The sequence below is a fragment of the Nothoprocta perdicaria genome, unplaced genomic scaffold (genome assembly GCF_003342845.1).
Source record: "Nothoprocta perdicaria isolate Ctin4 unplaced genomic scaffold, notPer1 scaffold_73, whole genome shotgun sequence".
NCBI classification, from domain to species: Eukaryota; Metazoa; Chordata; class Aves; order Tinamiformes; family Tinamidae; genus Nothoprocta; species Nothoprocta perdicaria.
Genome location: NW_020456010.1, coordinates 1,404,543 through 1,428,619, shown reverse-complemented (window position 1 = coordinate 1,428,619; position 24,077 = coordinate 1,404,543). Strand labels below are relative to the sequence as shown.

Here is a 24,077-nt window from a genome sequence, read left to right as displayed (position 1 = left end):
RTTACCCGAGGCCTTTCCTAGGATCTCGTCCTTAATATGCGGTGGTTTCCCTAGGGAAAGAGCGTCCTCYCCGTGGGGGCGCTAGGCTGAAGTGCTGCTGGGTTTGGGGCGCGCGCAGCGAGARCTCCGGCGGGGCTGGACGCTGCTGGGGCCCTGGGGTGCCCCGGGCACCCCCGTGTCCGCACTGAGGAGCGACGTCCTTGAGCCCGTGGGCACCCTGGTCCCCGCAGGGCGGGCGGGAGGATGAGGGGCCGCGTGGAGCATCCGCCCTCCCTGCCGGAGCCCGCGCGCCGCGTCCCCGCTTTCCCGACGCGGGTCTCACGGGAAGGATTTGGCTGGGATGCGGGCGGTGCACGGCTCTCGGGACGCAGGCATGCCGGGAAGGAGCCTGCGGAATCACAGCTAAGCGCCACGGACTGCCTGCGGTTCCGCTTCCCCCGCTCCCCTTGCTGTGCCTGCCGGGGCTGAGCAGCCCGTCCTCCCTGCCCTGGCTGCTCTGTCAGGACAGGATAGCCCTATGGAGAGTACACACAAATAATCCTGGCTGCAATACAGGGATTTGGAGATGGAATTCCCAGTGCTATCCATGAGACTGTATTTTCTGCTCTTTCATGATGAGGGCTATGAATAGAGAGCGCAAAGGAGARGAATCTGCTAACTGGGATTCCGACGGAAGCTTTCTAGGGGGTTACACACTTTCCAGGATACCGCTGCTTACCTGGTGTGGACCCTGCCAGCAGGGAGGCGGGGGGGATTTAACCAAGCTGGGACGTGATTACAGTCGTGCTGGGATTTTSCTGGCGGGAGCTAAACGTGGCGCAGTGCGTGGTCTGCCTCCCCTGCCTGGGTCAGTGCAGCCTCCAACGTTTCAACGTGTGCACAGGGCTGACAGTTCCTCCATGGCACCTTCGTTTTATGGCTCCTTATACACATCTTATAATCTTGTTTGATGATGGCTGTAGCAGAACTGGCCAGTTCCGAGGTGCAAGCGCTTCTGAAGCAGCGTGGGGTTGTACCTGTTCTTTATTAACCACATCACAAGCTGAAAATAAACTGAGTTGCAAACAGCTAAAAGCAATGTGGGCCTTCAATGTGTTTCATTTGGAAAAATAACATACTGATAGTATTTTAGTGAGGGGAGGGAACCAAGCTCCTTAAGTCTCTCTGCTTGTTTGGGAGAGTGACCGGAGAGTCTTGGACTTTTGCAGACATTCGTCAAGATCCTTGGGCTTTGGTAAACTATGAGCATTAACCCTGTGCTTCAGTTGTTCTCCAAGTAAAACGTGAGGCTTTCTGAAACCTTGCAGGCTACTGGGAGAGAAGCTTCCTGATGGCAGAAGGGATCCAGGGAAGGAAAGGATGGTGGGAAGGATCCAGCGGCTGCGTGCGAGCGAGGGCGGCCGCTCCGGGTGCAGCGTTGGGSTGAGGGGGGTCCCGCTTCTCTCACCCCCCCGAGCAACGCGGTGCTGCCTCTGGCTCGATGCTTCCTCGCGTGGTGGGAGCTGGGCTCGGGCTCAGCCTGAAGCTGAGGTTTCAGTACAGAAATTTGCAGATAAAGGCCCAGCTCCTCTGCAGGAGGGCGGACCAGTTCCTGAGGGCAGGCGGAGAGGCCTTCCCTTGAAAAGGGGATTATAAAAGGCCCAGCCTGGCCAKAGCTAGGCAAATGAAGGGAAACATCCTAGAAAAACACTAGTTTTTAATCATTACTGTGTAAGCTCATGCTACTACTGAAATCCATTTCCCCAAGAGTCGTATTTCACTGAAATCTGCTTCTTCTCATACTGCTGCTATTTAGCAGGGAGGCTAAAAAGCCCATAAACCAAGTGTATTTAAGCTGAAAACACTTTGTACCTCCTAAACGTGGAGACGATGCCTGTGGAGCAGCTTCATCAGACTCGTTCTGGTGCCCACGGGTAAGCAGGAATGGCTGGGAAAGGGCCGGAGTTGTTGCTGGCTGCGCCCGGCAGAGCCTGCACCGGAGCATCCGGGGCTCCGAGACCCTCTCCAGCACACGCTGAAGGAGGGAGCGAGCGGGAACGAGACCCCACAAAATGCAGCTCRGGAGAACCCCAAGGGCCCTTGGATGCAGCCTTCCCTTTGGCCRCCTCTGTGGGTGCTTCCCGAAGGAAAGGGAAAGAGAGGGAGGCAGTTTCACCTGGGAGAGCGGGAATGGTGCCAAGGAAAAGCCCTCCCTAGGGACAGCAGTGGGTTTCCCAGCACGAAGCAGGAAAAACCTGCAAGTTTAAGTACCAGAAGAAAGGAAGCAGCCCAGGGCTGCACACGCTCCTTACGATGTGTTTAATGTTCAAAAGCCTGCAGGAAAAGGAGCCTGCAGTGCGCTGGGGAGTTAGTAACGGTGCCGCGGAGGCAGAGTGGCCTCGGCTCCCAACCTGCCCGGCTTTGAGCAGGCAGTGACCAGGGCTCATCCCAGCTCCTTTCCTCGGTCCCCAGGGAAGCCCGCACTCCCTGGCCAGCGCAGGCTGCAGCTCCCGCTGCCCCAGCGCGCCGCGTCACAGGCCTCCTGCTTCGACGAGTCTGTTTCCATCCGTCTGCCTGGGCGCAGCACGAGCAGCGACGGGGGGACAGGCCATGAAAGCGGCCCCAAAAGCAGCTCTCTGTTGTGGGCAGGCCACGCTCTGTCTGGGCAGCAGCGATAAAACAGCACATGGGATCAATTCCCTCCCGCGGGGGCATGTGCCTCTCTGCACAAATTTGCTCCCTTCTTCATGAAGCATTTCTCTATTTTCTTCGACACGTTATTTTAATATATTCCTTCTTCACATGGTCCCTCTCACTTCAGAACTAGCCCTGTTTTCCCTGTCTGCTCCTCTGCACGTCGAGTGCAGCCCCGAGAACTCCGTGTGTGATCACACCGCGAAGGATGTCCCCAGAGGTCACGTATGTGGCTCTTGTAACAAGCTGGGTGTGATGAGAGTTCYGGGAGATAACTCATAAGAATTCTCTTGCCAGCTTCATTTGGGTGTATTTGGGGAAATGCTTGAAGAAAAGGGAGGGCTGAGACATCCTTAGGCAGAAACTTGTTCCTAATTAGTTGCATGAAGACCTTGACTACGTGTGGAAGCGAAGATGCAGGAACTTCTGCTGCCTGGATCTTTACTAGGGAAAACCATGTCATCTAATTGAGATGTAAATTTGGGGATTATAAAGAGAGCTAAAGAGCACAAACAACTGTCAAAAAATGACAGAATCAAAACAGCAGTTATTTCATTAACTGCCTTTTCACAGGCAGCTAGAAGAAAGCTCTTGTTTTGCTAAGAGCAAAACTTCATCTTTACTGTTGAACCTTTRTGTAAGTATCTGCTCTGCTTTCACAGTTTCAGCCATTGAGATGTTTGATGGAAGGAACATCTGTTTTTCCAAGAGCTTCCCTGGGAGGCTCCTGCTTGGTCATACACTGCTCGGTGGTTGTGCACCCGGTATAAGCTGCTCCCGTGGCAGCAGACTACAGCTCTTCATATCCAAGCAGAAAAATCCTGGGTTAGTGTTGTAGGTAACTTGTGCTCTAAGTGCTGTGGAGACACRAATCCTCTCCAGCCCTGGGCAGACRTGCAGATACTTGCAAGAGGGCTGTCCTGTGAACACACTGCAGGCCAAGTGCTCTAATTCTCTGCTGGTGGCTTGGGGCAGTTAGGCTGTGCCTAACTTAGCTCTGGAATGGGGGCTCGGCATTGCCGCTTGTATGCCTGGGCACCAAGTTTCTTAGTCTCAGTACTAGCAAGAGTAGGATTGTTTTGTACAAGGTTTCAGTCCAAGCATAATTTCACCAGAGGATCTGCTTAGTAATTCTCTGGGGATCCTTCCTCATTTAAATGTGCGCATAAAGCTGTGGGGGTTTTATTTTGCTTGTTTTTCTTTTTTTTAATTTTCCTCCTTTCTGGGAATTCATCCTTGTTTAAGGAAAGGAAGGGCTTTAGTAAACATTTTCTGCAGTGTTTTTGTCCAGAATTCCCTGGCTCCTTTGCCCTTGGCTCCTGAGGGCGCACGTGCTCGCCACGCGTTCGGCAGACATTCACCCGGCGGGACCAACGCATCCGCAGGGAGGGCGCCTGGAAAACCCTTCCTTTCTCCTTTCCCCTTCCCCTTTTCCTGCTTCCACTTCCCTCGGGAGCAGAGCTGCGGCTTCGGAGCAAGCCGTGACACGACACCGTGTCCCAGCGGCCACATAGGCCACGAGGGCAGGGAAAGGGAGCTTTGTTACGGCGAGACAAAGGTTCGTTTGAGAGCCTCGCTTGTCACTGGAAAGAATAATTATGATGAAATCTGGGTTTAATCTCCAGTGGCACTTTTTTTACGTGAATGGAGCTAGTCAAATTCCCTATATCCCAAAGGATTAATAGTGTCAGGATTTGATTTTTCTCTGCAGAGTGGGGAAAGAAAAAAAGAGCGTAATTAAAAATGAATTAAAATATACAGTAAGATTACATCTTCTGAGCTGCAGCCAGTACAAAGCATGGAAGCAGAGAGCACTGTTCCCTACTGCTCTGCAGATAACTGCACATTGTGGCTTTATGAAGGCAGGATTTCTCCTAAATCTTGCTTTCTTACTGGTAATTCTGCACTTGAATTAAGTTGTGATTCAGAGTAGCCTAAATAAGGGGAAGATCTTTGGTTTTTCTTACCACAGAAASTATAGTCACTTCAAAGCACATTTGTTATACTGAGAGGATTGAAGCCTCTTTCTGTATGATGATTGGTATGATCTTATCACAAGAGCTAAGGTTGGGAGAAAGGAAGATGTAGAAGTAAGTTTTTCTCCTTGCCAGCAGAATGTCATTCCTCACTGCAAATATACTGATAAATCTCAGATAAAATTACTTCTGGTACATCCTGCAACGTATAAACTGACACTGACTCTGAGTGACTCCGAGCAACCCCAGAAGCAGCCCGGGACACGACTACGTGGTGCAGAAATATCCAGCTCCAGTCCCAGCCTCTCCCTCCTCCACTTGCCCAAATAAATGGCAGGGCTCTTGTGGACCAGAGGAGCCTCTGGAGCGCGGCTGGCGTTTGGCTTTCCCAGTTTGCCCAAGGTTTTGGGGAAAGCGAGGGCTCCTCCTGTGCTCGGCCTGCCGCCAGGGCAGGGCTCCCGGCAGCTGCTGCGAGCGAAGCCTCTCCAGCATCACGGGCTGTTGGAGTCCTGATTCCGGCCCACGYGTGCCCAAGGCAGCCGCCACCGCCACCTTGGTGGGACTCAGGACCCCACGGATGGTTCCTGCCTCCCTGAGGGTCTTCCCACACTCAGACACGCATTTTCCTTCACCAGCTCCCAGCCAGCCCAGCAAATGACTCTGCAGAGCTCTGCAGTTGACTTATGCACCTTCATAAATCCCTGCGCAATCCTCCCCCCTCTCCACACACATTCACTGTTGAAATTGGCTCAGCATCCTGTCTTTCAGATTAACTGTATTAATGGATAAGTATTCCCAACGCGGATAAGGAATAGGGGGAACTGGGAGACTCTTGTTTGGTTTGGATAGCTCTGGCATTTTCCTTTCAGGCTGGAGCAGGATCCGCTCGAAGCACTGAGGGACAGGGCAGCCCTGAGTGCTGCAAATCAAGAAATAGTTTTGGRTAATGGAGCTGACCGAAAAGTCCACAAAATTCCCCCAAGAAGGGCTGTCAAAGCATCAGCTGGAGCAGTCTTAAATGCTCTGTGGCTGTTTATGCTTTATGCTAAGCCTGTTTTCGCCCTGACAGCTAATGAGTTGGCCTGGTCTCAGCACAAGTCTGCAGCGTGAACAAACAGCTGAAAAAATAGAGAGCAGTCGACAGCAGAGGAGCTGTTGGGACTGGACTTGCTGTGCCTGTGCTGTGCTACGTTCCTCTCCTTCCTCCACGAAGCAGCTGGGTTGAGGTGCTCTGCGAGCTTGGATTCCCTGTGTGGCTGCATGGGAGCACTGGATCGAGCGTGCCATAGCTGAGGGTTGAGCCAAGACCCAGCAAGATACTGATCCTTGGATCCTGGGCTCGGCCTCCTCTCCTCCTCCCAGCAGTGGTTGTTTCTCAAGCTTTGGTGAGGCTCGTTCCTAGCAATAGACTCTGGGAAAGCCCTGACCTATGGAAAAACATTGGCATCTATTCCTGACACCCCGCACTGTCTCCTGCTAAAGCCAGCGAGTTTATCCATTGGCTTCCTTGGGAATGAAACGGTCCACCTGACTAGTGCAGATGCCTCCCCCAGCTCTGCTAGGCGCCTTACCTGCTCTGTAGTGGCCGGGCCGACAGCTACTGGTTTTCCAAGAAACTTTTATGACCGTGTTGAATGGTCCCTGTACTTCCCAGTCTCCCTTCAAACACTCTTAGCCAAACGATAATGTTCCTGGAGTGCTGGGGGACAGGCTACACACAGAAAAAAGCAAACATGAGAAGGGCATTTGGCTTTCCTGGCGCACTGAAATCGCTGCAATCCCAGCCTCAGGAGATGTTGAAGGAAAAACACTCGACWTGAATGTTTTCTGCAGCTGTTTGGCTTTGGCCCATGCTGTGCTCGCGCTACACGGGGCAGTTCCCCCCGGAGCAGCGTGTGTCTGTCAGGTGCCGCTCGGGCCACCCCGCTCACAGTGTGGGGGGCAGTGACAGCGGCAACTCCAAACGCACCAGCGGTGCGTGGCTTGCTGCTAAACGCCACCTTGCCCCGTATCCCGAATCAGGAGGGAACTACTGTAAATCCCTATTTTTTTACCACTGTTTTCCATGGCTAGGTTTGTAGGGGAAGCTCAGATGTGTCTCAAGAGAGTGGGCTTGTGGAGTAAGAGACGGCATCGTGAGATGTTCCACAGGGGAGCTAGGGCCGCCCTTCCCACAGGATTGCCTTGACTTTGTGGGAGATTGCACTAGGGGACATGGTAAGATCCTGGGGCCACCCCAGGGAGATATTCCCACCCTATTCCTGATTATATCCCAAGGCAAAACAGCAGGAACAGTGGGGGAATTTGGTCTCCAAGGCAGTGCTACTGGATAGTAGCAGGAATATAGATGCCAGCACTGGATATAGGGGAAGAGACATAAATAAGTAAGTTTGTGGGCGTGTGTGGGCACAAGACGGAATCAGGGGACAAGGAGAAAAACTGAAATGGGGAACAGGGAAGAACCTGACACAGGAGACTGTGCAGGCTGAGGAGAGAGTAGCAGATGCTGGGAGAAAGAAAAGGCACGAAAGAATCCAGACATGTGGAGAGCAGGAGCCGGGAATGCTCTTAGCCAAAAGAGAACAAGGAACATGAATACAGCTGGCGAGGTGTGAACAGGCAGGCAGCTTGGAGGAAGAGAGGGGGGAAACTCCACATCCAGAAATGCAGAGGGAAAGAAAACGTGTACCAACACAGAATATCCAGAATAATGCTTTCCAAATACAAAAATAAAAATCGTGTTCATCTGGATGTTAAAAAGTTACACATGTGAACTCAAAGGCAGTACAAGAATAATTTTATTTAATATTTTGGTAACACAGTGATTCATCTTAAAATAATCACAAAATTATCTCACTGAACAACTGCATACATTCTACACGGGTGGTATCACTAAATTTGAAGAACTTTACAGATTACATGAGGCATTATTTCACCAGCAGCTCTGGAGTGTGTGAGACCCACTCACAGACGTCACACAGCAACAAAACCCCATCGGCAGTGTGAATGAAAATTGCATTAGTAACCAATGCACACTTAAAGCTTCAAGGAGAGTACAAAATCGCAAAAGCCTTTTTTTGTCAAAATATAAAAGTGACCCTTGAGTTAGAATAACTGTGCTGCTGTAGGTTAAATCCTTTTTTCAATGATGCTTACAAAGGTACAAGGAAAACGTCTTGCTGGCRTTTGATCTAATGTAGATCTCCGTAAGAAAATGCCAGGTATCTTATAAAGCTTTTCCCAGGTAGAGGCTAAGTTCTGGACTAGCACAGTTTTGTATGCAACTCAGAAGAGCGCCTGAGGTTACTCCTTTTGCAGCGAACAAAACTGGTTTAGCTTTGGGGAGGGATAGCAGGTGTCCCGTGGCGTTGGAGGTGTTAAGTGAGCACAGCCCTGCTCTGTGGGGTACTTCAGATGCCATTCAGGCTCTTACTGCTATCAGGAGTGATGTTTCTACTTATTTTGGGAGGTGGGGATGGTGTCATTAACCCAGCTCCTATCAGTGTCCGTGTGAGCCCTGGAACTGCTGATTACACTGGGCACATACCAGAAGACCCAGGCATGCAAATCTTTATTTGCCTGTGTCTCTGCAGAGCCACCTTAGATGGTAACTGCCATGGTGCCCTTGTTTCCTAGGTCAGCTAAGGCCTTGTTTTGTACCAACATGAGCACAAGAGGCTGCAGGAGAGGTGCTCTTGTTTCTGACTGGTTTCACAGCTATGCGAGGGTGCCCTGTGGCTCCTCAAGAAACGTCCAGCACTTTCCAAAGGCTGGTATGTACCTATGAGGGTTCACACTTCAGAGCAGTATGGGCTATGTTGTGTACACAAACAACAGCCAGAGACTCAAGGCCACGAAGTTCCATGTATGTATTTTACTTTTAAAAATAATAGTTTTATTTTTCCTCTTGATGTCCTTTAACTYGGAAAAGTTTCAACTTCTTTAGCTATGCGGTACTTTAATGGGATATGTAATGTCAGTTTTTGTTYTGTGACTTTGCTCTAAACAAATCATACTAAAAAAAAAAGGCATAATAATTAATGTTTGGCTACGACATTTAACTCAGTCTAACAGAGTGACTAGGGAGCAGAGTTGTTGTGTTTGCTTTGTGCCTCATCTGAAGCCTGTGGCACTGCAGTTTCAATATGACCCTCTCCCCCAGATTCTCATTCTGCCAATTCTGGCCCATGTGGATTTTAACTGGACTTCCTATGTGCCGTAGGGTGGGGAGATGACATGTCGTTACTGCAGAATACTGGTGGCATCCCAGTTCTGACCTTTCCTTTCAAAACGTATTGAAAATGACTGGATTARGACACCCAGTTTGTTCTCATATAAAATATGACTTTTATTTAAAAATGTTGTGCTCATAAGCAAATCTATTTTTTTAGACATATGTGTAAACACTCTGGAATGTTAGAGGCAAGACTTTACATTGGCATTTTAACAAAACTATTTGACAGTCTTTTTTTTTTCAAAGAGGCACTAATGTAGCCCCGAGCAGTCACACACAGGCCCTGCCATGTGCCTATGGCAGCTTCCAGAAGCACGAACTCAGAGGGAGGCTACAGTGTTCTGTGGATTTTGTTTTTGTTGGTTTTAATATGAGATTTCACTTTGGAATGTGGAATCAACTGAAGGCGAGCTGAGAGTTAAGGCATTAGAGCATGGATAGATAGAAAGGATTGTACAAACAGTTCCTGGAGATGCTCCACCTAGTCTGCAGACAAAAAGCACTTAACCATTACAAATTCTGTGAACAAGCTAGGAAAAAAAAAAAGCTTGCTTTCAAAATGCAGATTTTTGCATTTAACATTTAACACATTAAATGGTTTTCTTGGCTCTGTGTCTAAGAATAAAAAAGAAGAGTGATTTATGACTTGTGCAGTTTTCCTTCCTGCTCTTGTAGCTTGTTAGGTTGTCTATTTTCCAAAAAGATCACCARAACAAACTATAACTTACTGAAGTCTAGAAAGAGAGAGGGAATATCTTTAGATGCAGGATTTTGTGCTTAGGTATTTGCAGAGGAGTGATTTTCATTGGCAGTTTTCTCTGCTTGCAGTCTTTGGACAGCCTTATCAAGCAAATCCATAGTATCTCTTAGTGTGACATTCACAGTAAACGGCTTCGGTTTAATGGTCAGCCCGTAAGTAAAGTCCATTTTAGGGTCCTCTTTTGGATTAGCAGTAAAATTGCACTGATGAACCAGTATGGAGGTAAAGAGAAACAGCTGCATCTTCGATAGCTCCTCTCCAATACAGCGGCGCTTTCCCAGTGAGAATATCATCACGCTGCTTGTTAGGTCTTTGTTAATGAATCCATTCTCATCCAGGAATCTYGACGGGTCGAAAGCCTCCGGGTTAACCCATTTGGCTGGATCGTGATTCACTGACCACTGGTTAATAAATATCACCGTGTCCTTGGGAATGAGGTAGCCCATGACGAAGGTGTTGGCTGTGGTGGCATGCGGGATGGTAACAGGCACAAAGCTGCTGAAACGCATGGATTCATAGAGGAAAGCCACGACGTAGGGCAGRCGAGGCTGGTCCTCCGCACACGGCAGGCGGTCCCTGCCAACGATCCTATCCACTTCTTCTTGCATTTTAGCCTGCACTTTTGGATACCTGTCATTTAAAATAAGTGCGTGCGCACACTTTTTAAAAGAGTATGTTTATCACAGAACAATTCCTCACCCCCTACCCTACCCTCTGCCATTTGAGCAAATGCAAATATGCCATAGGAAGATGCAGATCTCATTGAACACTTTGATCAAAGAACTCTCCAAACTTTTCAAGCAAAGGTGTAATTTTAAAATTTCCTCACCTCTCCCTTTCATATCTAATATTGCCCCGAATCAAATCCCAGTACCAAAACTGAAATAAATTTGGATGTTCTGAAACAAAATATTCTGAATTTACCTATGCAATATATATAATACATGTAGTTCACACCAAAATAAAAATTACTTCTTTCTTTCACATACCGGGCTTTACAGGGGAGTGCAATTTCTGTTTTCCAGCTCTGAATGTGACTTCAAAATTTTGACAGTGGAGCTGAAGTTATCGTTAGACATATCACACATATATTAAAGTCTACCTATTTTAAAACTGATCCCTGCTAAAAGTTGTGAGAAGTTTTGTGGAAGCACTTGTCCCAGTTTTTGTATGTTTACTCAATTATCAAAATATGTTTTCTTTATATTTTAAGACCACTGTCATGAAGAGCRCATAGCAACCAAGTAACAAAAGATCAAACTATCGGTAAATTATTCTTATTTTCCTTGCTTGCCTAAAAGCACGCCTTCCTACCAGCAACCTTTATTTGCTTTTCCAAAGGTGCAGGGTTGGTTCCAAAGGTGCCTTCTCCTCCCGCAGTGGGTCTGCGAGGTGAGTGCAAGAAAAAGAGGGGAAACCACGCGGGTTCGGTAAACGCTGCAACCCAAACCCCTTGCTTGAAGCACGAAATACCTGCTGGTGCTTCGAGAAGTGGTGGAGCAGATAAACCAGCGTGATGAAACACCAGCCTGAGAGCAGGACTGATGCGGCGGCAGAGCAAGAAGCCGGCGCGCTGCCCGTTTCAGGCGGGCGTCGTTCCGTGCGTCCCGCTCACTGGCCCAGCGAGGGCCGGTGCCGCCCCGGCCATGGGGCACTTGGACCACCAGTCACGCGAGGCACCCGGCGCGGGGGCAATAACATAATAGCAGGTCTGTCAGCGGGTGCACGAACTCTTTATCTCGCTTAAGCGCCTGTGATCCCCTTCCTGTGATCTCCCTGATCTCGACCTGGCGACCTCTCGATCTGGGACCTTGGCGTTTTACCCCGCGGCCTGTCTGCCAGCCTCCCTTTATGCAACACTCCCGCCCACCGGGGTGAGTTTAGCTTTTTTTTTCCTTTTTTTTTTTTTTTTTTTTTTTTTTTTCCCTCCTCTTTCTTCTTGTCCATTCCTGGCAGCTCTCCCGGCCCTTCCGTGCCCGTTAATCGGGCACGGCCGCGGTGCCCGGGCGGGCCGCCCTCCCGCCCCGCCCCGCGCGCAACGGTCGCGCGGCGGCCGTTGGCGGCCGTTGGCGGCGCCGCAGCAGCGGGCGGGCGGCGGCACCTACCTGATGAGGAAGATGACGAGCCACTGCAGGGCGGTGGAGAGGGTGTCCTGGCTGGCGCCGAAGATGTCGGTGACCGTGGCGGGCACGTGCTCGAGCTGCAGGCGCGGCTGCTCGCGCTGCAGGCGGATGAAGGCGTCCATCATGTCGCGCGGGGCGGCCCCCGGGCGCAGGCTGCGCTGGTGCTGCAGGAACTTGCCGCGCACGAAGGCGTAGAAGTCGCGGTTGAGGTCGCGGAAGGCGCGGTAGGCGGCGCGCACGGGGCTCGGGAAGCGCTGCAGCCAGGGCAGCGCGTCCACGAGGCTGCCGGCGCCCACGGCGCGCCCGAACTGCTCGTTGCGGCCCACGAGGCGCAGGAACTCGCCGTCGCCGTGGCTGTAGCGGCGGCCGAAGCAGAGCGCGCTCATCACGTTCGCCACGGCCACCACGAGCACGCGCGACGGGTCGAGGAAGGCGCCGCCGGCGCTGCCGCGCACGAGCAGCGCCACGAGCGCGCGCGCCTCGCCCAGCAGGTGCCGCTCCAGCAGGCGGCGCGTGGCGGCGCTGCCCGTGGAGAAGGCGCGCACGGTGGCGTGCGCCGCGCGCCGGTGCAGCTTCCAGAGCTCCGAGTAGCCGCCGAAGGCCAAGCTGCGCCCGCCCGACACCAGCTGGAAGGAGGGGAAGGGCGGGCGGCCCGCGAAGGCGGCGCCCTGGCGCACGAGCGCCTGCCGGATGGCGCGCTCGCCGTTCAGCACCACCACGGGCCAGCGGCCGAGGCGCAGCTGGAAGACGGCGCCGTAGGTGGCGGCCAGGCGGCAGAAGGAGAGGTGCGGCGCGCTGCCCAGCTGCGCCGCGTTGCCGATGAGCGGCCAGGGGAAGGGGCCCGGCGGCGCGTGGCGCTGCTCCCGCCGCCGCAGCGCCAGCTTGCCCAGCTGGAGGGCGGCGAGCAGCGAGAGCAGCAGCAGYAGGGAGCTTTGCAAGGGCGGGATGCTGCGCAGGCCGTCGGCCAGCCGCTCCAGGGCCATGCTGCAAGGCAGAGGGGAAGGGGCAGGTCAGCGGGCAGCGCCTCGGCGGGCGCCCACGGGGGCTCCGTGTCGCCCCCTCGCGCTGCGCGTCCCGCGCGGGAGGCGAAGTCGCCCGCAGACGAGTGTGTCAAGCTGAAGTGCCGAAGGTGTCCCTAGCGCCGGGCCGCGGCTGGCAGCCCTGCAGGGGCAGCTCGCCGCTGCGGGAGGATGCTCCGCGCCGCTCCCGCCGCAAGAACCCCCGCAAGAAACGGGCTTCCCGCGTGGCGGCCGCGGCTCTGGCCGCCCTGGCGAGGCCACCCCCGCCCGGCGCCCTCCGCTCCCCCGCGCTGTCACTGACCTGCTGCCACTGTCCCGCTGTCACTGACCTGCTGTTCGCCGCTTCCATGATGCACCTCCGGGAAGACGGAGCGCAGCCGGGCAGTCRCAGGGAGCGGARCCGGGCARCGGCAGCAGCAGCAGCGACGCTCAGATCCCACACGACGGGGAGCTCATGCGGAGCGCCCGTCCTCGGCACCCGCCGCTCCGCCGCTCATGTGCGGGCGAACAGCGCAGAGCAGCCGTCGCCTTCCCGCCGCTTTCGCGCCTCGGGCTCTCCCGCCGCGGCCACCTGCGGCGCGGGGCAGCGGGACGGGGCGGCCGCAGCCCAGCGGCGCGGGGAGCGCGCGGAGCCCTCGGCGTAGCGGGAGCCGGCGCCGCCGCTCCTGCCTTTGCTCCTCGAGGGCGCCTTTAAACCCGCCGGCATCCGCGGTGCGGGCGGGTCGCGGGGAGCCCCGCTGACAAATCGCCGCCGCCTGGCCCTTCCCCTGGCCTGAGGAGCCCCAGCTATTTGCCAGCTGCCCTTGGGCCCCGGCCAAGCGGAGCGGCCCCGCTGCGGATGCCGCCGCGGCTCGGGCCAAAAGTTTCAGCGGAGGAGCCGCTGGGAGGGAAGCGGGGCGGCGGGCGGGCTCGCAGCCCCCCGTGTCCGGCGGCCAAGTGTCGCCTTCATCCTGGCGGCGGAGGAAGCCCGAGAGCTTCCCCTCCTCCGCCCGCCGCCTCCCCGTTGCGTGCGGAGCTCGCCTTGCGTGAGCCGCGGCTGGAAAGGCTCCAGCCATCGCCGCCGCCACGGGGCCCCTGCCCCTCCGCGCCTACCTGAGGGCGGCGGGGAAGGCGCCGCGGCAGCGCGGCCGCCCCGCGCCCCGGCACGGACAGGGGAGCCCCAAAGCGCCGCGCGGGAGGACACTGTGCCCAGTGCTCAGGAGCTGCCGGGCTTGCTGCGGGTGCAGCGGGCGCTAAACCAACCGGGTCCCGGCTCTGGTGGCGCCGTGAGATGAGATATCATGATAGCACTTACAAATTAGATAAAATCGGAACTTGGGACTCAGCCCAGCTGAGGGGGCGATCGCAGGCTTAGCCTGGCTGCTGCTTGTGACTTCGCTGCAAAGTGCAGCCCCATCTGCTGTCACTGTCCCAGGCTCTTCCAGGCAGCACGACAATCTTTTGTTTTAATTAGCATCGCACGGATTTCCCGTGTCTCTCCCCAGCCCCATGCGCGTGCCCCAGAGCGCKCTGTGCCGCTGCGGACGCGGCCGAGGTGCCGCCAGCAGCTTTCCCTGGCGCTGCGGAGCGAGGGAGCTTCCTCCGGGCTGGGGCAGCCCGGCGCGGGATCGCGGGCATCCCGCAGCCCAGCCCGCACCGGGGCTCCGCTTCATGCCGGGGGAGAGGGAATTCCCCATGCCCCTGGCATGAGCGTCGGGGCAAGCGTGGAAGGACGGGTTCCACCTTGCCCCACTAGTCCCTAAATCCTCCCTTGGATGCAGGGCTCCGTCTGGCTTCTRTTGCTGCAAGGGGCTCTGCACCCAGCTCGCCGTCTCTGATGTTTGCGGCGAGGGAGCTGGGGTGCAGTGCGCTGCACACTGTAAATCCTACTGACCTTTTTTCCCCTGTAATTTCAACATTATACTGCAAATGGGAAGGGTCCTAGGTCGCTAGCAGTTCCTACAGAAGGAAGCAGCACAGTTCCCCTGTTGTGAGCTCCACAGACACGGTTTAAGGAGATATTCACAGATCCTTGTACTTTTTGTTTTATCTTGCACAGAAACATTTGTTTCCTTTTTTTTCTTCTCACGTTTTAAGAGTTCTGTCACTATTTAAAATAAAAAAAAAATGTCTTTTAGATGTTTTGTTCTCCCCTTGTGGTGGTAGAAGCCACTTCCATTGTAATAGAAGGAATTGTGGTACAAATAGGGTATTTACAGCTTCAGCCTACATCTGTTGTAGCCTSAATATTTGCTTGATTGCAGTAAGTGTTCACCCAGTTTTCTAGGCTCAGTTACTGGGATCTGATCCTGATCTTTGTTAGATCCTTACACTCAACTACAGATTCAGTGAAACATTTATCACACTGATGCGTTAGTGTGATACCAGCTGCAGGCAAGGCGTGATCAAGCCCTTGCTCTCTGTTTCATTTGACAAATTGTCCGTCTGCCTTCATTTTTTATTATTATTATTCCTTTTGTTGCTAGAGTCCCCCAAGTTCAGAACTGCCCTTAGATATTTCATGATTTGTTTTTTCAGTTTGGACTTTATTCAAACACAGGTGCTATGGAAGTCAGTCCCGAATTTCTGTGAGTCTAAGTTGGGTTTGTTAAGAGTTGAAGAGTGGGATCAATGAAAATATATGCTGCCTAAAATGAATTATTTCTGAAGCTCAGAAAAATGTACTTGATGTGCAATATGAGAGAAAAAGAAGTTGAAAGGGGATAAGTGGGTGGGTTTGGGATTAAGCGAAAGGAATTTGTGCCTAATCTGGTAACAATCCTGATTGATTTGACAGGAATGCCAGAGACAGGGGGCAGGCAGTTGGTGGGGATACCAGAGCCTCTGCAACTCCGAGTGAAGGTGCTTTGTGTGCACGGAGGAGAAACCTCGTTGTGAAGGTGAAAGTATGATGGGCTGGCAGGGGGGAAGGAATTACAGACCCCAGAGATATTTCATTTATGTGTTCAGAGGAAATTTTGAGCTCTCAACCACAGTCTTCCCTTTTTGAAGAAAAACCCTTATCCACAAAGTGATTTTTTTTTTTTTTTTTTTTTTTTTTTTTTTTTTTTTTTNTTTTTTTTTTGATGCACAGAGAACTTCTTACCTGAACAGTGGTTTGCAGACTCAGCTCCTGGCTGCTCTTTCAACTCAGGCAGCCGTGGGCTTCTCTGTGGGAACACTGGTAAGGCTGGGATATCAGTTAGAATCTGCTGCACATAAATCCTCCAGAGCAGCAACTGGAGTTTCTCAAGGACTTGACCGTGTTCCATTTTCTTTCGCTACCTCTTCCCTTTGAAGCCTTTTGTGGAGAATACTCTGACATTGAGCTCCTTTGTCTTTCCTGTACCTGGGTCCAGAGAAAACAACCCCCTCCCACTTTCATTTTACCAGTTCTCAGGGTAGATTATGTGACAGTCGAGCAATGTTTCATGCTTCAGAACAGAGCACGTACAAATTGTTTACAGATTATAGAAGGATCCAACCCATGCTTCATTAAATTACCCCTTGGAAATATTTTTCCTTTTGTCTGTTTCTGAATGTTGCACAATACTTCACAAAACCGAGAAGCATAATGATAAAACCCAGAAATCACTGGGAAACTTAAACAAATGGAACATCCTATTGTTTAAGACTGCTTAAAATTTTACAGGCTTTTTAATATGTCCTTGCAGCTTGCTTCTCATCTCAACAATGCTGTTGTAAATCATGCAAGTCATCACTGAAGTAAACTAGAACCTGCTGAACGTCCGGGTTTACAAGAGCTCCCTCCAGTCGCCTGCAGCGCATGATCAAGCACCACRTATATGAGCCAGCTTTGCCTGGGGTAAGCTCTGAATTTTCTGCTTCTGCATTTTTTTTTTTTTTTTGAAAAATTACCTTGGCCAAAAGAGTTTACCACAAGAGTGTGGACAATGATACGATATTTTCTGATCCAGTCTCCTGGCCTTGCTCACTTTGGCAGCTTTCTCCTGACACCAAGCATGAGATGTCAGCAAATACAAGGAGCCACATCCTCAGTGTTACTCAGCACGCCAGGCAAGGCAGGAGCCAGCGGCTCCATGATTCAGAACAAGCTCTGCRTTCACTCTGCCCTAAATTGAAACATTCGTGGCATGCTTTTCAAAGGCTATATATTTGCGGTTGCATATCACATTCTTAACCTTCATTAATTTCAGATTTCCTTGGACTTTCTCTCTTTGCATTCCCACTGACTTCTCAATTCATGATTTCAGTTCTCACTTGCTACTGAAAAGCTGAAGTTAGGCTCCAAATTCTGAGTCAAATTCCCACAACTACTGAGGGAAGGGCAGAAACCGCTCAATGCTCCTCACGGCGCAGCTCAGTGCTAGTGAGGGCTCTTGTCTCTACATCTGTTCATCTTTTCATGTTATTCATAAAATAAAAGTATATAAAAGTTGCAGTCTCCTTCCACACAGATAACACATAGATCTGATTACAGATGACATGAGCGTAACGTTTTATTTAATTCAAGCATAAAACTCGGTTATGTAGTTGTCTTAATTTTGCTTTGCCAAATTCCCATAGCAATTCTTCCCAAAGTTTGCCTTCTCTTCTTGACAGTACCAGAGGAAACCACATTGCTTAATCATTCCTGAGAGGAAAACACAGAGTTGATTACTTTGTGGTCATGCAGTGAATAGCTTTTCTAAACTGCTCTTTCATCAGTGATGTTTTGTGTTTGCCCTTTTCTTTTTTATCATACAACTGCCCTCGGTGAGTGACAATTATACTGTGAAGGACTTGAAAGAAAGGTGGACCAAACAGCAACATTCAGAAAAGTTTAGATCCTGCTCAAGATTTACATTATGGTGTCTATCCTCAAAATGTAGGCAAACTGTGGTGCCTTCTTAGTGCCCCTCTTTAGCAAAGACATTTGCTGGTGACATTTAGCAGTTTTGCGTCATCACTTTGTTACTGAATTTTGCAGAACTAGGACTTGTGTCACCAAGGTCCACCCTTGTTTTGAAATACAGAAAATTTATAATATGCTAGGCCACTGGAAAGCAAAAAACAGCACAAAACAAACAAAAAACCCAACGACATTGCTTAGAGTATTATACAGTCATATTTCGTTTCTCATTTCTTCTGCAGACTTTTCTGGGTTTTGTATTAATAGTTATGATATGAAGTTTGTGGTGTAGCTGCTCTGTAACTCTGAGAGCTTCGTATTTGCCATTCTAGCAAGTGCCAGCTAAGCCAGCACATGTGTGTGCTCAGCACAGGGATGGATGCTAGTGCAAAATAGCCCGGGGCTACAGYGGAAAGCAAGGTCCACCTCAGTCACAGCCTGGAGCATATTCTCTGTGAATGGAAATTCTCAAGATTCGTCTATAAAGTTCAATGAAATCTCTACTGCAGATGTGCAAAATATGATTTTTCAGCCTTTTCCAATTTGTTCAATTTGAGTGAATTGTCAAGGGAAGATCCAAAGACGAAATTGGAGGAGAAAAGTCAGTATCTAGTTGAATACCTAGTCCTGCCGTTAAAGTTTCAGGCTATAGAGTATTTCAAAGGAAAGGCCACCACTATTTTATAACGTGAATACCTTCTTTTGTTGTTCTCATAAATAGGATAGACTGTTTCTGGACTAAGCCTTTCCAGAGACTCATTCTGAGTGGTGGATTTCCCTAGAGTAGAAACATTCATCCCAGGGTAGAAATGTTCATCCCAGATGATTACACTTTGACCAAGTTGCATGTGATGGAGGATGTAGAGTCTCCACTGAGAGACCCCTGGCACTACTACACAGGCAGGACACTGAGGCACAGGCAGAAACAAGAGACTTCCAGTTGCTCATTGACAATGTGACTTTTCCTAACCTGTGTCCCAAGGCTTAGCCATTGCTTAGACCAGCCTATGATCACTTTGCAGTTCCCAAATAATAATTCCCTCTGATAGGAATATTGATCATTAGTTCTTTAGCTTGTGTCATGTGCAGCCGGCATTCTTTGGCCACCTGACAGCAACACACCCCTTCAAAATGTCAACAGAGACAGTGCCATTGGGATCCAGTAGCTCGCAGAGCAATGCAGTTTGGRTTTCAGAAGTCTCCTTCCTTTGGAGAATAAACCTAATTACATGGGAGGTGATGCAGGTCTGATGTAGGGGAGGGAGCTGCACCCAGCTTTGGCCCATGCTGTGTCCCTTAGTGTGAGGGCACAATTTCTGYGTGGGGCTTTGCTTGAAAGTAGGTTCCGTGGTTTCTTCAACCTCGCCAAGGAAGCGGTGCTTCTTATCATACCTCTAACCTTGCTGCTTAAGGAGGTTCTTGGGATGAGCTACAAGCCATCAAAATGTAGATACTCATTTCCCTTTGGGAGTCAGAGTAGGGCCATTACAGAAACAAAGCATCAGGTGAGTTTGGCTCCCCCAGTGTGGTTTGGTTTGGGCAGATCTTGGTTTCCTCTGCTCACGAGGAGTGGTCAGAGGGCTGGCAGAGTGTGGCCCTTGCTTGGGCTTCGCCTCTAATTTCTGAACTGCTTGTTCTGCCTGCTGGCATGGCCAAGTGGATTGGCCAAATTGTTTGCACTGTGTGGACKCTCACAGCACCTGAAAACCTGAGAGGAACAGAATTAAGTAAAGGAAAATATTTTTAAAATCACTGAAAGTTTCCAATTATAAAGTCTCAATCCATTGGACAAGACCCTATGGAGAGACTGCGCTCAACACAGGGATTCATCAGGACAGCAAATTGGTGACAGTTGAGCTAGACAGGGACATGTAGCATGTGCATCATGAGGGCTTTTCCCAGCCTTCACTTGTTAAGAGAAAGGTCCTGAGCTGGGATTTTGCTAAGAAAATTCAGGTCAGTCAAGGATTTGCTTGTAAATGTCACCCCTTAAATAGCCCTGCAGAAACGAGGCAGGGAACACACTTCCCTGCCCCTCAGTCCCCTTTTCCCTTCTGTTGCTGGAAGTCAATAAAATGGTGACTGGCAAGTGTGAAGGCTGGGAGAGAAGAACACCCGTGTGGAGCCGCAGAAGTGACACATTTTCCACCAGAAACAGAAGGTCTGGCTAAACAAAGCAGCTGTATAGGTGTTGTCAGGGGTAAATGCACAGTTCCAGATTCGCCTAGATGAGTGCCCTGGTAAAGCTCAGCGGCAGAAACATTTGCACGTCCCGCTGTAGTTGGGCATTCTTGGCTTGCGCAGCGGTGGAAGGTTTTGGTGCATTTGCCTCCAGCAGGAGCTRCGTCGCTGTGGTAAATGAAAATACTCCAGTTTAAAGGATTGGGCTGTGGGTTGGTAAAGCTCTAACCTATCAGATTATCCATGCTATTCCCTAGGGTAGTGGAAACGGGAGGCTTTTATTTATGCTTTATTTATTTATTTGAAGAAACATTTAGAGAAGATATAGTCAAGCCAAGGAAATAAGGAAAACCCTTTGTGGTACCTGTGGTCAATATGGAAAACTGACTTTGGGAGAATTTACAATATTCCATATCATGGAATCATGATCAAGACAGYTGACTTCTCCAGTAAGACAAATAGTAATAATAATGTCTTCCTCTTGGTAAATTCATCAGGGAGGGAAAGCCTAGCATTGACATGTAGAGATCGCTCCCAGCACCTGGAAGCGGAGCCAGCGGAAGCGTCTGCCGCGGAGCCGCACAGGTCTCCCAACCTTCGGCGATGGCAGATCAAAGGCCGCCAGGGAAGCAGACTGCAGGTGCCAGCCGGGGCAGGTTTCATCTTGTCGCAGCGCTCCGCAAAGAGGCATTTGCTCATGGCTGCTAATCTCGTGGCACGCCAGGGGCGAGAGAGAGGGAAAAAATGGCAAGGAGCTTCCCTCTCTCCCCAGCAGCCCCCACGCAGGCTCCCGTGAGCTGGCTGCCTCCGGAGAGAGAGCGGAGCAGGAGCGTGTGCGTGCGGGGAGAACGTGGCTGCCGGCCGCCTGCAGGTGCTGCCTCCTTGGGGAGCAGCTCCTGGCCAAAGCAGCCCTGAGCAGCAGGGCCAGGCGCGACGCGGGGGCTCCAGGGGACAGCTGTGCCCAAGAGCCAGCTTTGCCCCTCTCCTTTGGAGGCTCCTGACAGTGGCATTGCTGTGAAGATAAATAACCTGAATCCCCGGTTATTATCCCCCGGCTCTCCACCCCTTCCCCCTGACTGACTTTGATTATTGTAACTTTACATGCGCTTTTAATTTGCGTGCAGGCAAGTACAAAGGCACAACCGGATATACCTGTTATTTGCCAATGACCTGAAAGAGTATAGTTTATGTTAAGCCTTGGGTTATGGTAACGCTTGCACGCGATTCCTCAATATACGTGCTGCAGGCGACTGATGGATGGAGGTGATGGAGGGTGGAGGAGCGCTTTAAAGTGACAGAACCTGATTTAGTTCCTCCTTAATTTACCAGTTATGTAAAGGGCTCTATTTCAGTGTTGTGCGAGGCAACATTTTGCCCTCTCTTCAGGCAAGGAATGTGTGATTGGGATCACGTTACCCAGGCTGTAATTTGTTCAGGGCTACTCCTGCAACTGATTGCATTGAAAACTGTAGGAAAACTAGGTAAAAAAGGCAGTTGGTTATTTACAGCATCCCAGTTGGGCCTGCACTGAGATGGCAGGGAGAGGCTGGCAGCAGCAGGAGGCCATTCCCAGTGTCAGAGGAGCCTGTGCTAGGGAGCAGGATACTGAGCTCAGAGCTCACTGCTCAGAGCTGCAGCGATTCCACATCACAGTAGCTGGTCTCCAAGCGGGAAGAAAGCGTTTCCCGCTGCCAGGCAAGCAAGCTACCTTGAGGTCTGAAGCTGAAGTGGGTTGATTTCTGTCCCATGCTTCCTAACGCAGTGTTGCAGCCCCCACCAAAGGAGCTCACTAAGCGTTTCTTTTGGTGGCTCGGGCAGGGAAGGGAGCCCCTTCACTGTCAGCAGCACCTCTTGCCTCAGGAGGAGCGAGTCCGTTAGCGAAATGCCGTCCCAGCTGCGCTTTGCTGCCTCTCCTTGCGCCTCCCCCAGCGGCACTGGGGCAGGGGACAGTGTCAAGTGCTGCTCTTGAAAAGGAGGGCGTCATAAAATGGTTGTCAAAATAGCACGAGACGAGATAGGGCTGTTGTGCAGAGAGTGCTGTGTAGCTTTATGCTTCTYGGCAGAGATGCAGGCGCTTTATCTCTTCTGTGCCTCAATTTACCRTGGAAATTTGGGGTGATAATAGTCTGTGGAGCTGCCCACTGTCTGTTCTGCTGCTCTCTAGCATGTTAAACTAGACTTCGTGCAGCAGGTGCCAGGAAGATGTTTAAATCTGAGGGGTAGGAGATGAAGGATTGAGTTTTAACTCACATTTTTAAGTAAGATGAAACAAAGGTGCCTTCTTCTTCACAGTATAAACAGAGAACTGTGCTCCACCTGCACAAGGTGTTTATCTGAAGCAGCCTTGAAAATGAATCCCTTTGCATTTCTGCCCTCTCCTCTGCTATTCCTTGCTTTTTCTTTGCATCTCTCCACTTTATCTGCTCTTCTGAGAACCACATTTAATTAATAAACTTTTTTTATGTTAATTTTCCATTTCTTATTATCTTTTTAAATTTTAAAACTTAAAAATACTTTGGCTGAGTGTAGAAATCTTGTATCTAGTAGCTTCTCCTAGGTTGTGAATTCTTAGCAAGAATACATGGCTTGTCTTTTTATGCTCAGAAAATTTCTCTAAGCCAATCTGTATGTACAAACTTGTCCTGACTGAGGAAAGCACGTACATCTCATAGACACTTGTTCACAATCAGATTTTTAAGCAAGTTAGGCAAAATTCCCTAATGCTGCTTTAAATCCTGATGCACAAAACAAGCCTTTAAGGCACTGTGTGCACAGAAGCCTTCAAGACCTTAAAACTGTCTTTTCTGCCTCCCGTTGCCCAGCCTCAGACCTTCCCAACAGCAAAGAGGGTTTTTTGACAGGGTTAACAGCCAGGAGATGGTTACGGCTGCCTGCTTGTCCCTTCATTCAGCAGGGGTTTCTAGGGAGATGTGCACCCTTTTTCTGGCATGGGAAAGCCCCTGCAGCTGCCTTTGGATGAGGGAAGAGCTTTGCTCTGTGCTGCTTCATGAATTCAGTGTTTGGATAATGAACAGTATTCTGGAGCAAAAGCTAAAGTGGACTTGGATATTTCTGTGTCTTGATCCTTCCCKCTTCTTCTGGGGAAGAATGCCCACCAGTGTTGAGGATGTGAAGGAATATGTGACATGGATAGTAAAATATTTTCCTTTTCCTTTATTAAAGCAGTCTCATTTGTGTTACCAAAGAGAATTATGAAGCGGTGGGTATAAAGATGCTGTAAAGAAGCAGCCAGGACAAGTTTCACTTGTACACATGCGAGAAAGTCTCATGACTTAGGATGTAAGTACCATGAAGGGGAGGATTGTCTGATGATATCTGCCTAATACTCTGTGTTTCCAAAGCTCCTGTCACAAAGCAGTGTCCAGGGGAGCAGCGTAAGTGTCAGACATTGTTAGAGCCTTCTTGCAGTCCTGCTTACATGAGACCTCTCAGGAGGCAAGATCCCTGTGTACTTCAGCAGGGATTTTCCCACAGCAGAGCTGCCTTTGAGGAATTGCAGATACGGGTACAACTGTCTTTACACCCCTTCTCTCACCTAGGTCTAAACTTGGCTCTCAGTCCTGGTAATGTGTTTTTTCAATCTTGGCAGCTGTCGGCCTTTGTTCAATGATTTTACATTCATTTTTAATGTTCACATTAATGAAAATGTCTCCTTTTTGGTAGAATATCAACTACAAACCCTTCTTTTAACTAACTTGTTCTGTCTGTTATCTGAATCTTATTTGTCCATTAAGATCAGCTTAAATTATTATTGCAGCAGAAAAATACACTGAGTTCTGCTTAATAAGACCACATCAGGCACTCTGCTTTTTTACTGTAGTTTTAATGTGCCCACACTTAACATATTTTCCTCTACAGTGCCCTTGCTGCAGATTGGAGGATGGATTTTGAGTGGCCTCTCCGTTATTTGCTCTCCATTGAAAATTCAGGCAAGCTTCCAGGTTACATAGCAAAACTGCTTGTCCTCGGGACTCTGTGAGCCGGAGCAGCCTGGGAGTGAGGGAGTGAGCAGCTCCCTCTAAACTGCAGCCAGCATCAGAAATAGCTCACCTGGGGATGTGGGGGAATTTGCATGAGCGCACCCAGATCGCAGCGATAGAAATGCAGTAACGTTTTGGGGAGGTAATGGCAGAAGCGTTGGCAGCCCCTCGCAAGTGTAGCAAGGCGGCCCGCTTGTGGTGTGGGTAATTGTGAACATTCCACTTTGGAGAGGAAAGCTCAGAAACACTTTGATTAGG

At 50.5% G+C, this 24,077-nt stretch overlaps 1 protein-coding gene and 1 long non-coding RNA gene across 2 annotated transcripts; one reads left to right on the top strand and one right to left on the bottom strand.

The window, feature by feature from the left end:
* Positions 1 to 7,762: 7,762 nt before the first annotated feature.
* LOC112957572 (cytochrome P450 1B1) lies at positions 7,763 to 13,134 on the bottom strand. Its single transcript, XM_026051236.1, has 3 exons — positions 13,115 to 13,134; positions 11,749 to 12,750; positions 7,763 to 10,273 (listed from the first exon to the last, which is right to left on the bottom strand). The coding sequence occupies exons 1-3, from the start codon at positions 13,132 to 13,134 to the stop codon at positions 9,661 to 9,663; spliced, it is 1,635 nt and encodes a 544-aa protein (XP_025907021.1). The 3' UTR covers positions 7,763 to 9,660.
* Positions 13,135 to 15,597: 2,463 nt separating this feature from the next.
* LOC112957568 lies at positions 15,598 to 23,744 on the top strand. The gene is made up of 4 exons (XR_003251236.1): positions 15,598 to 15,664; positions 15,859 to 15,948; positions 16,439 to 16,590; positions 23,698 to 23,744. It is a non-coding gene; the product is annotated as an uncharacterized LOC112957568 (long non-coding RNA).
* The last annotated feature ends 333 nt before the right edge of the window (positions 23,745 to 24,077 follow it).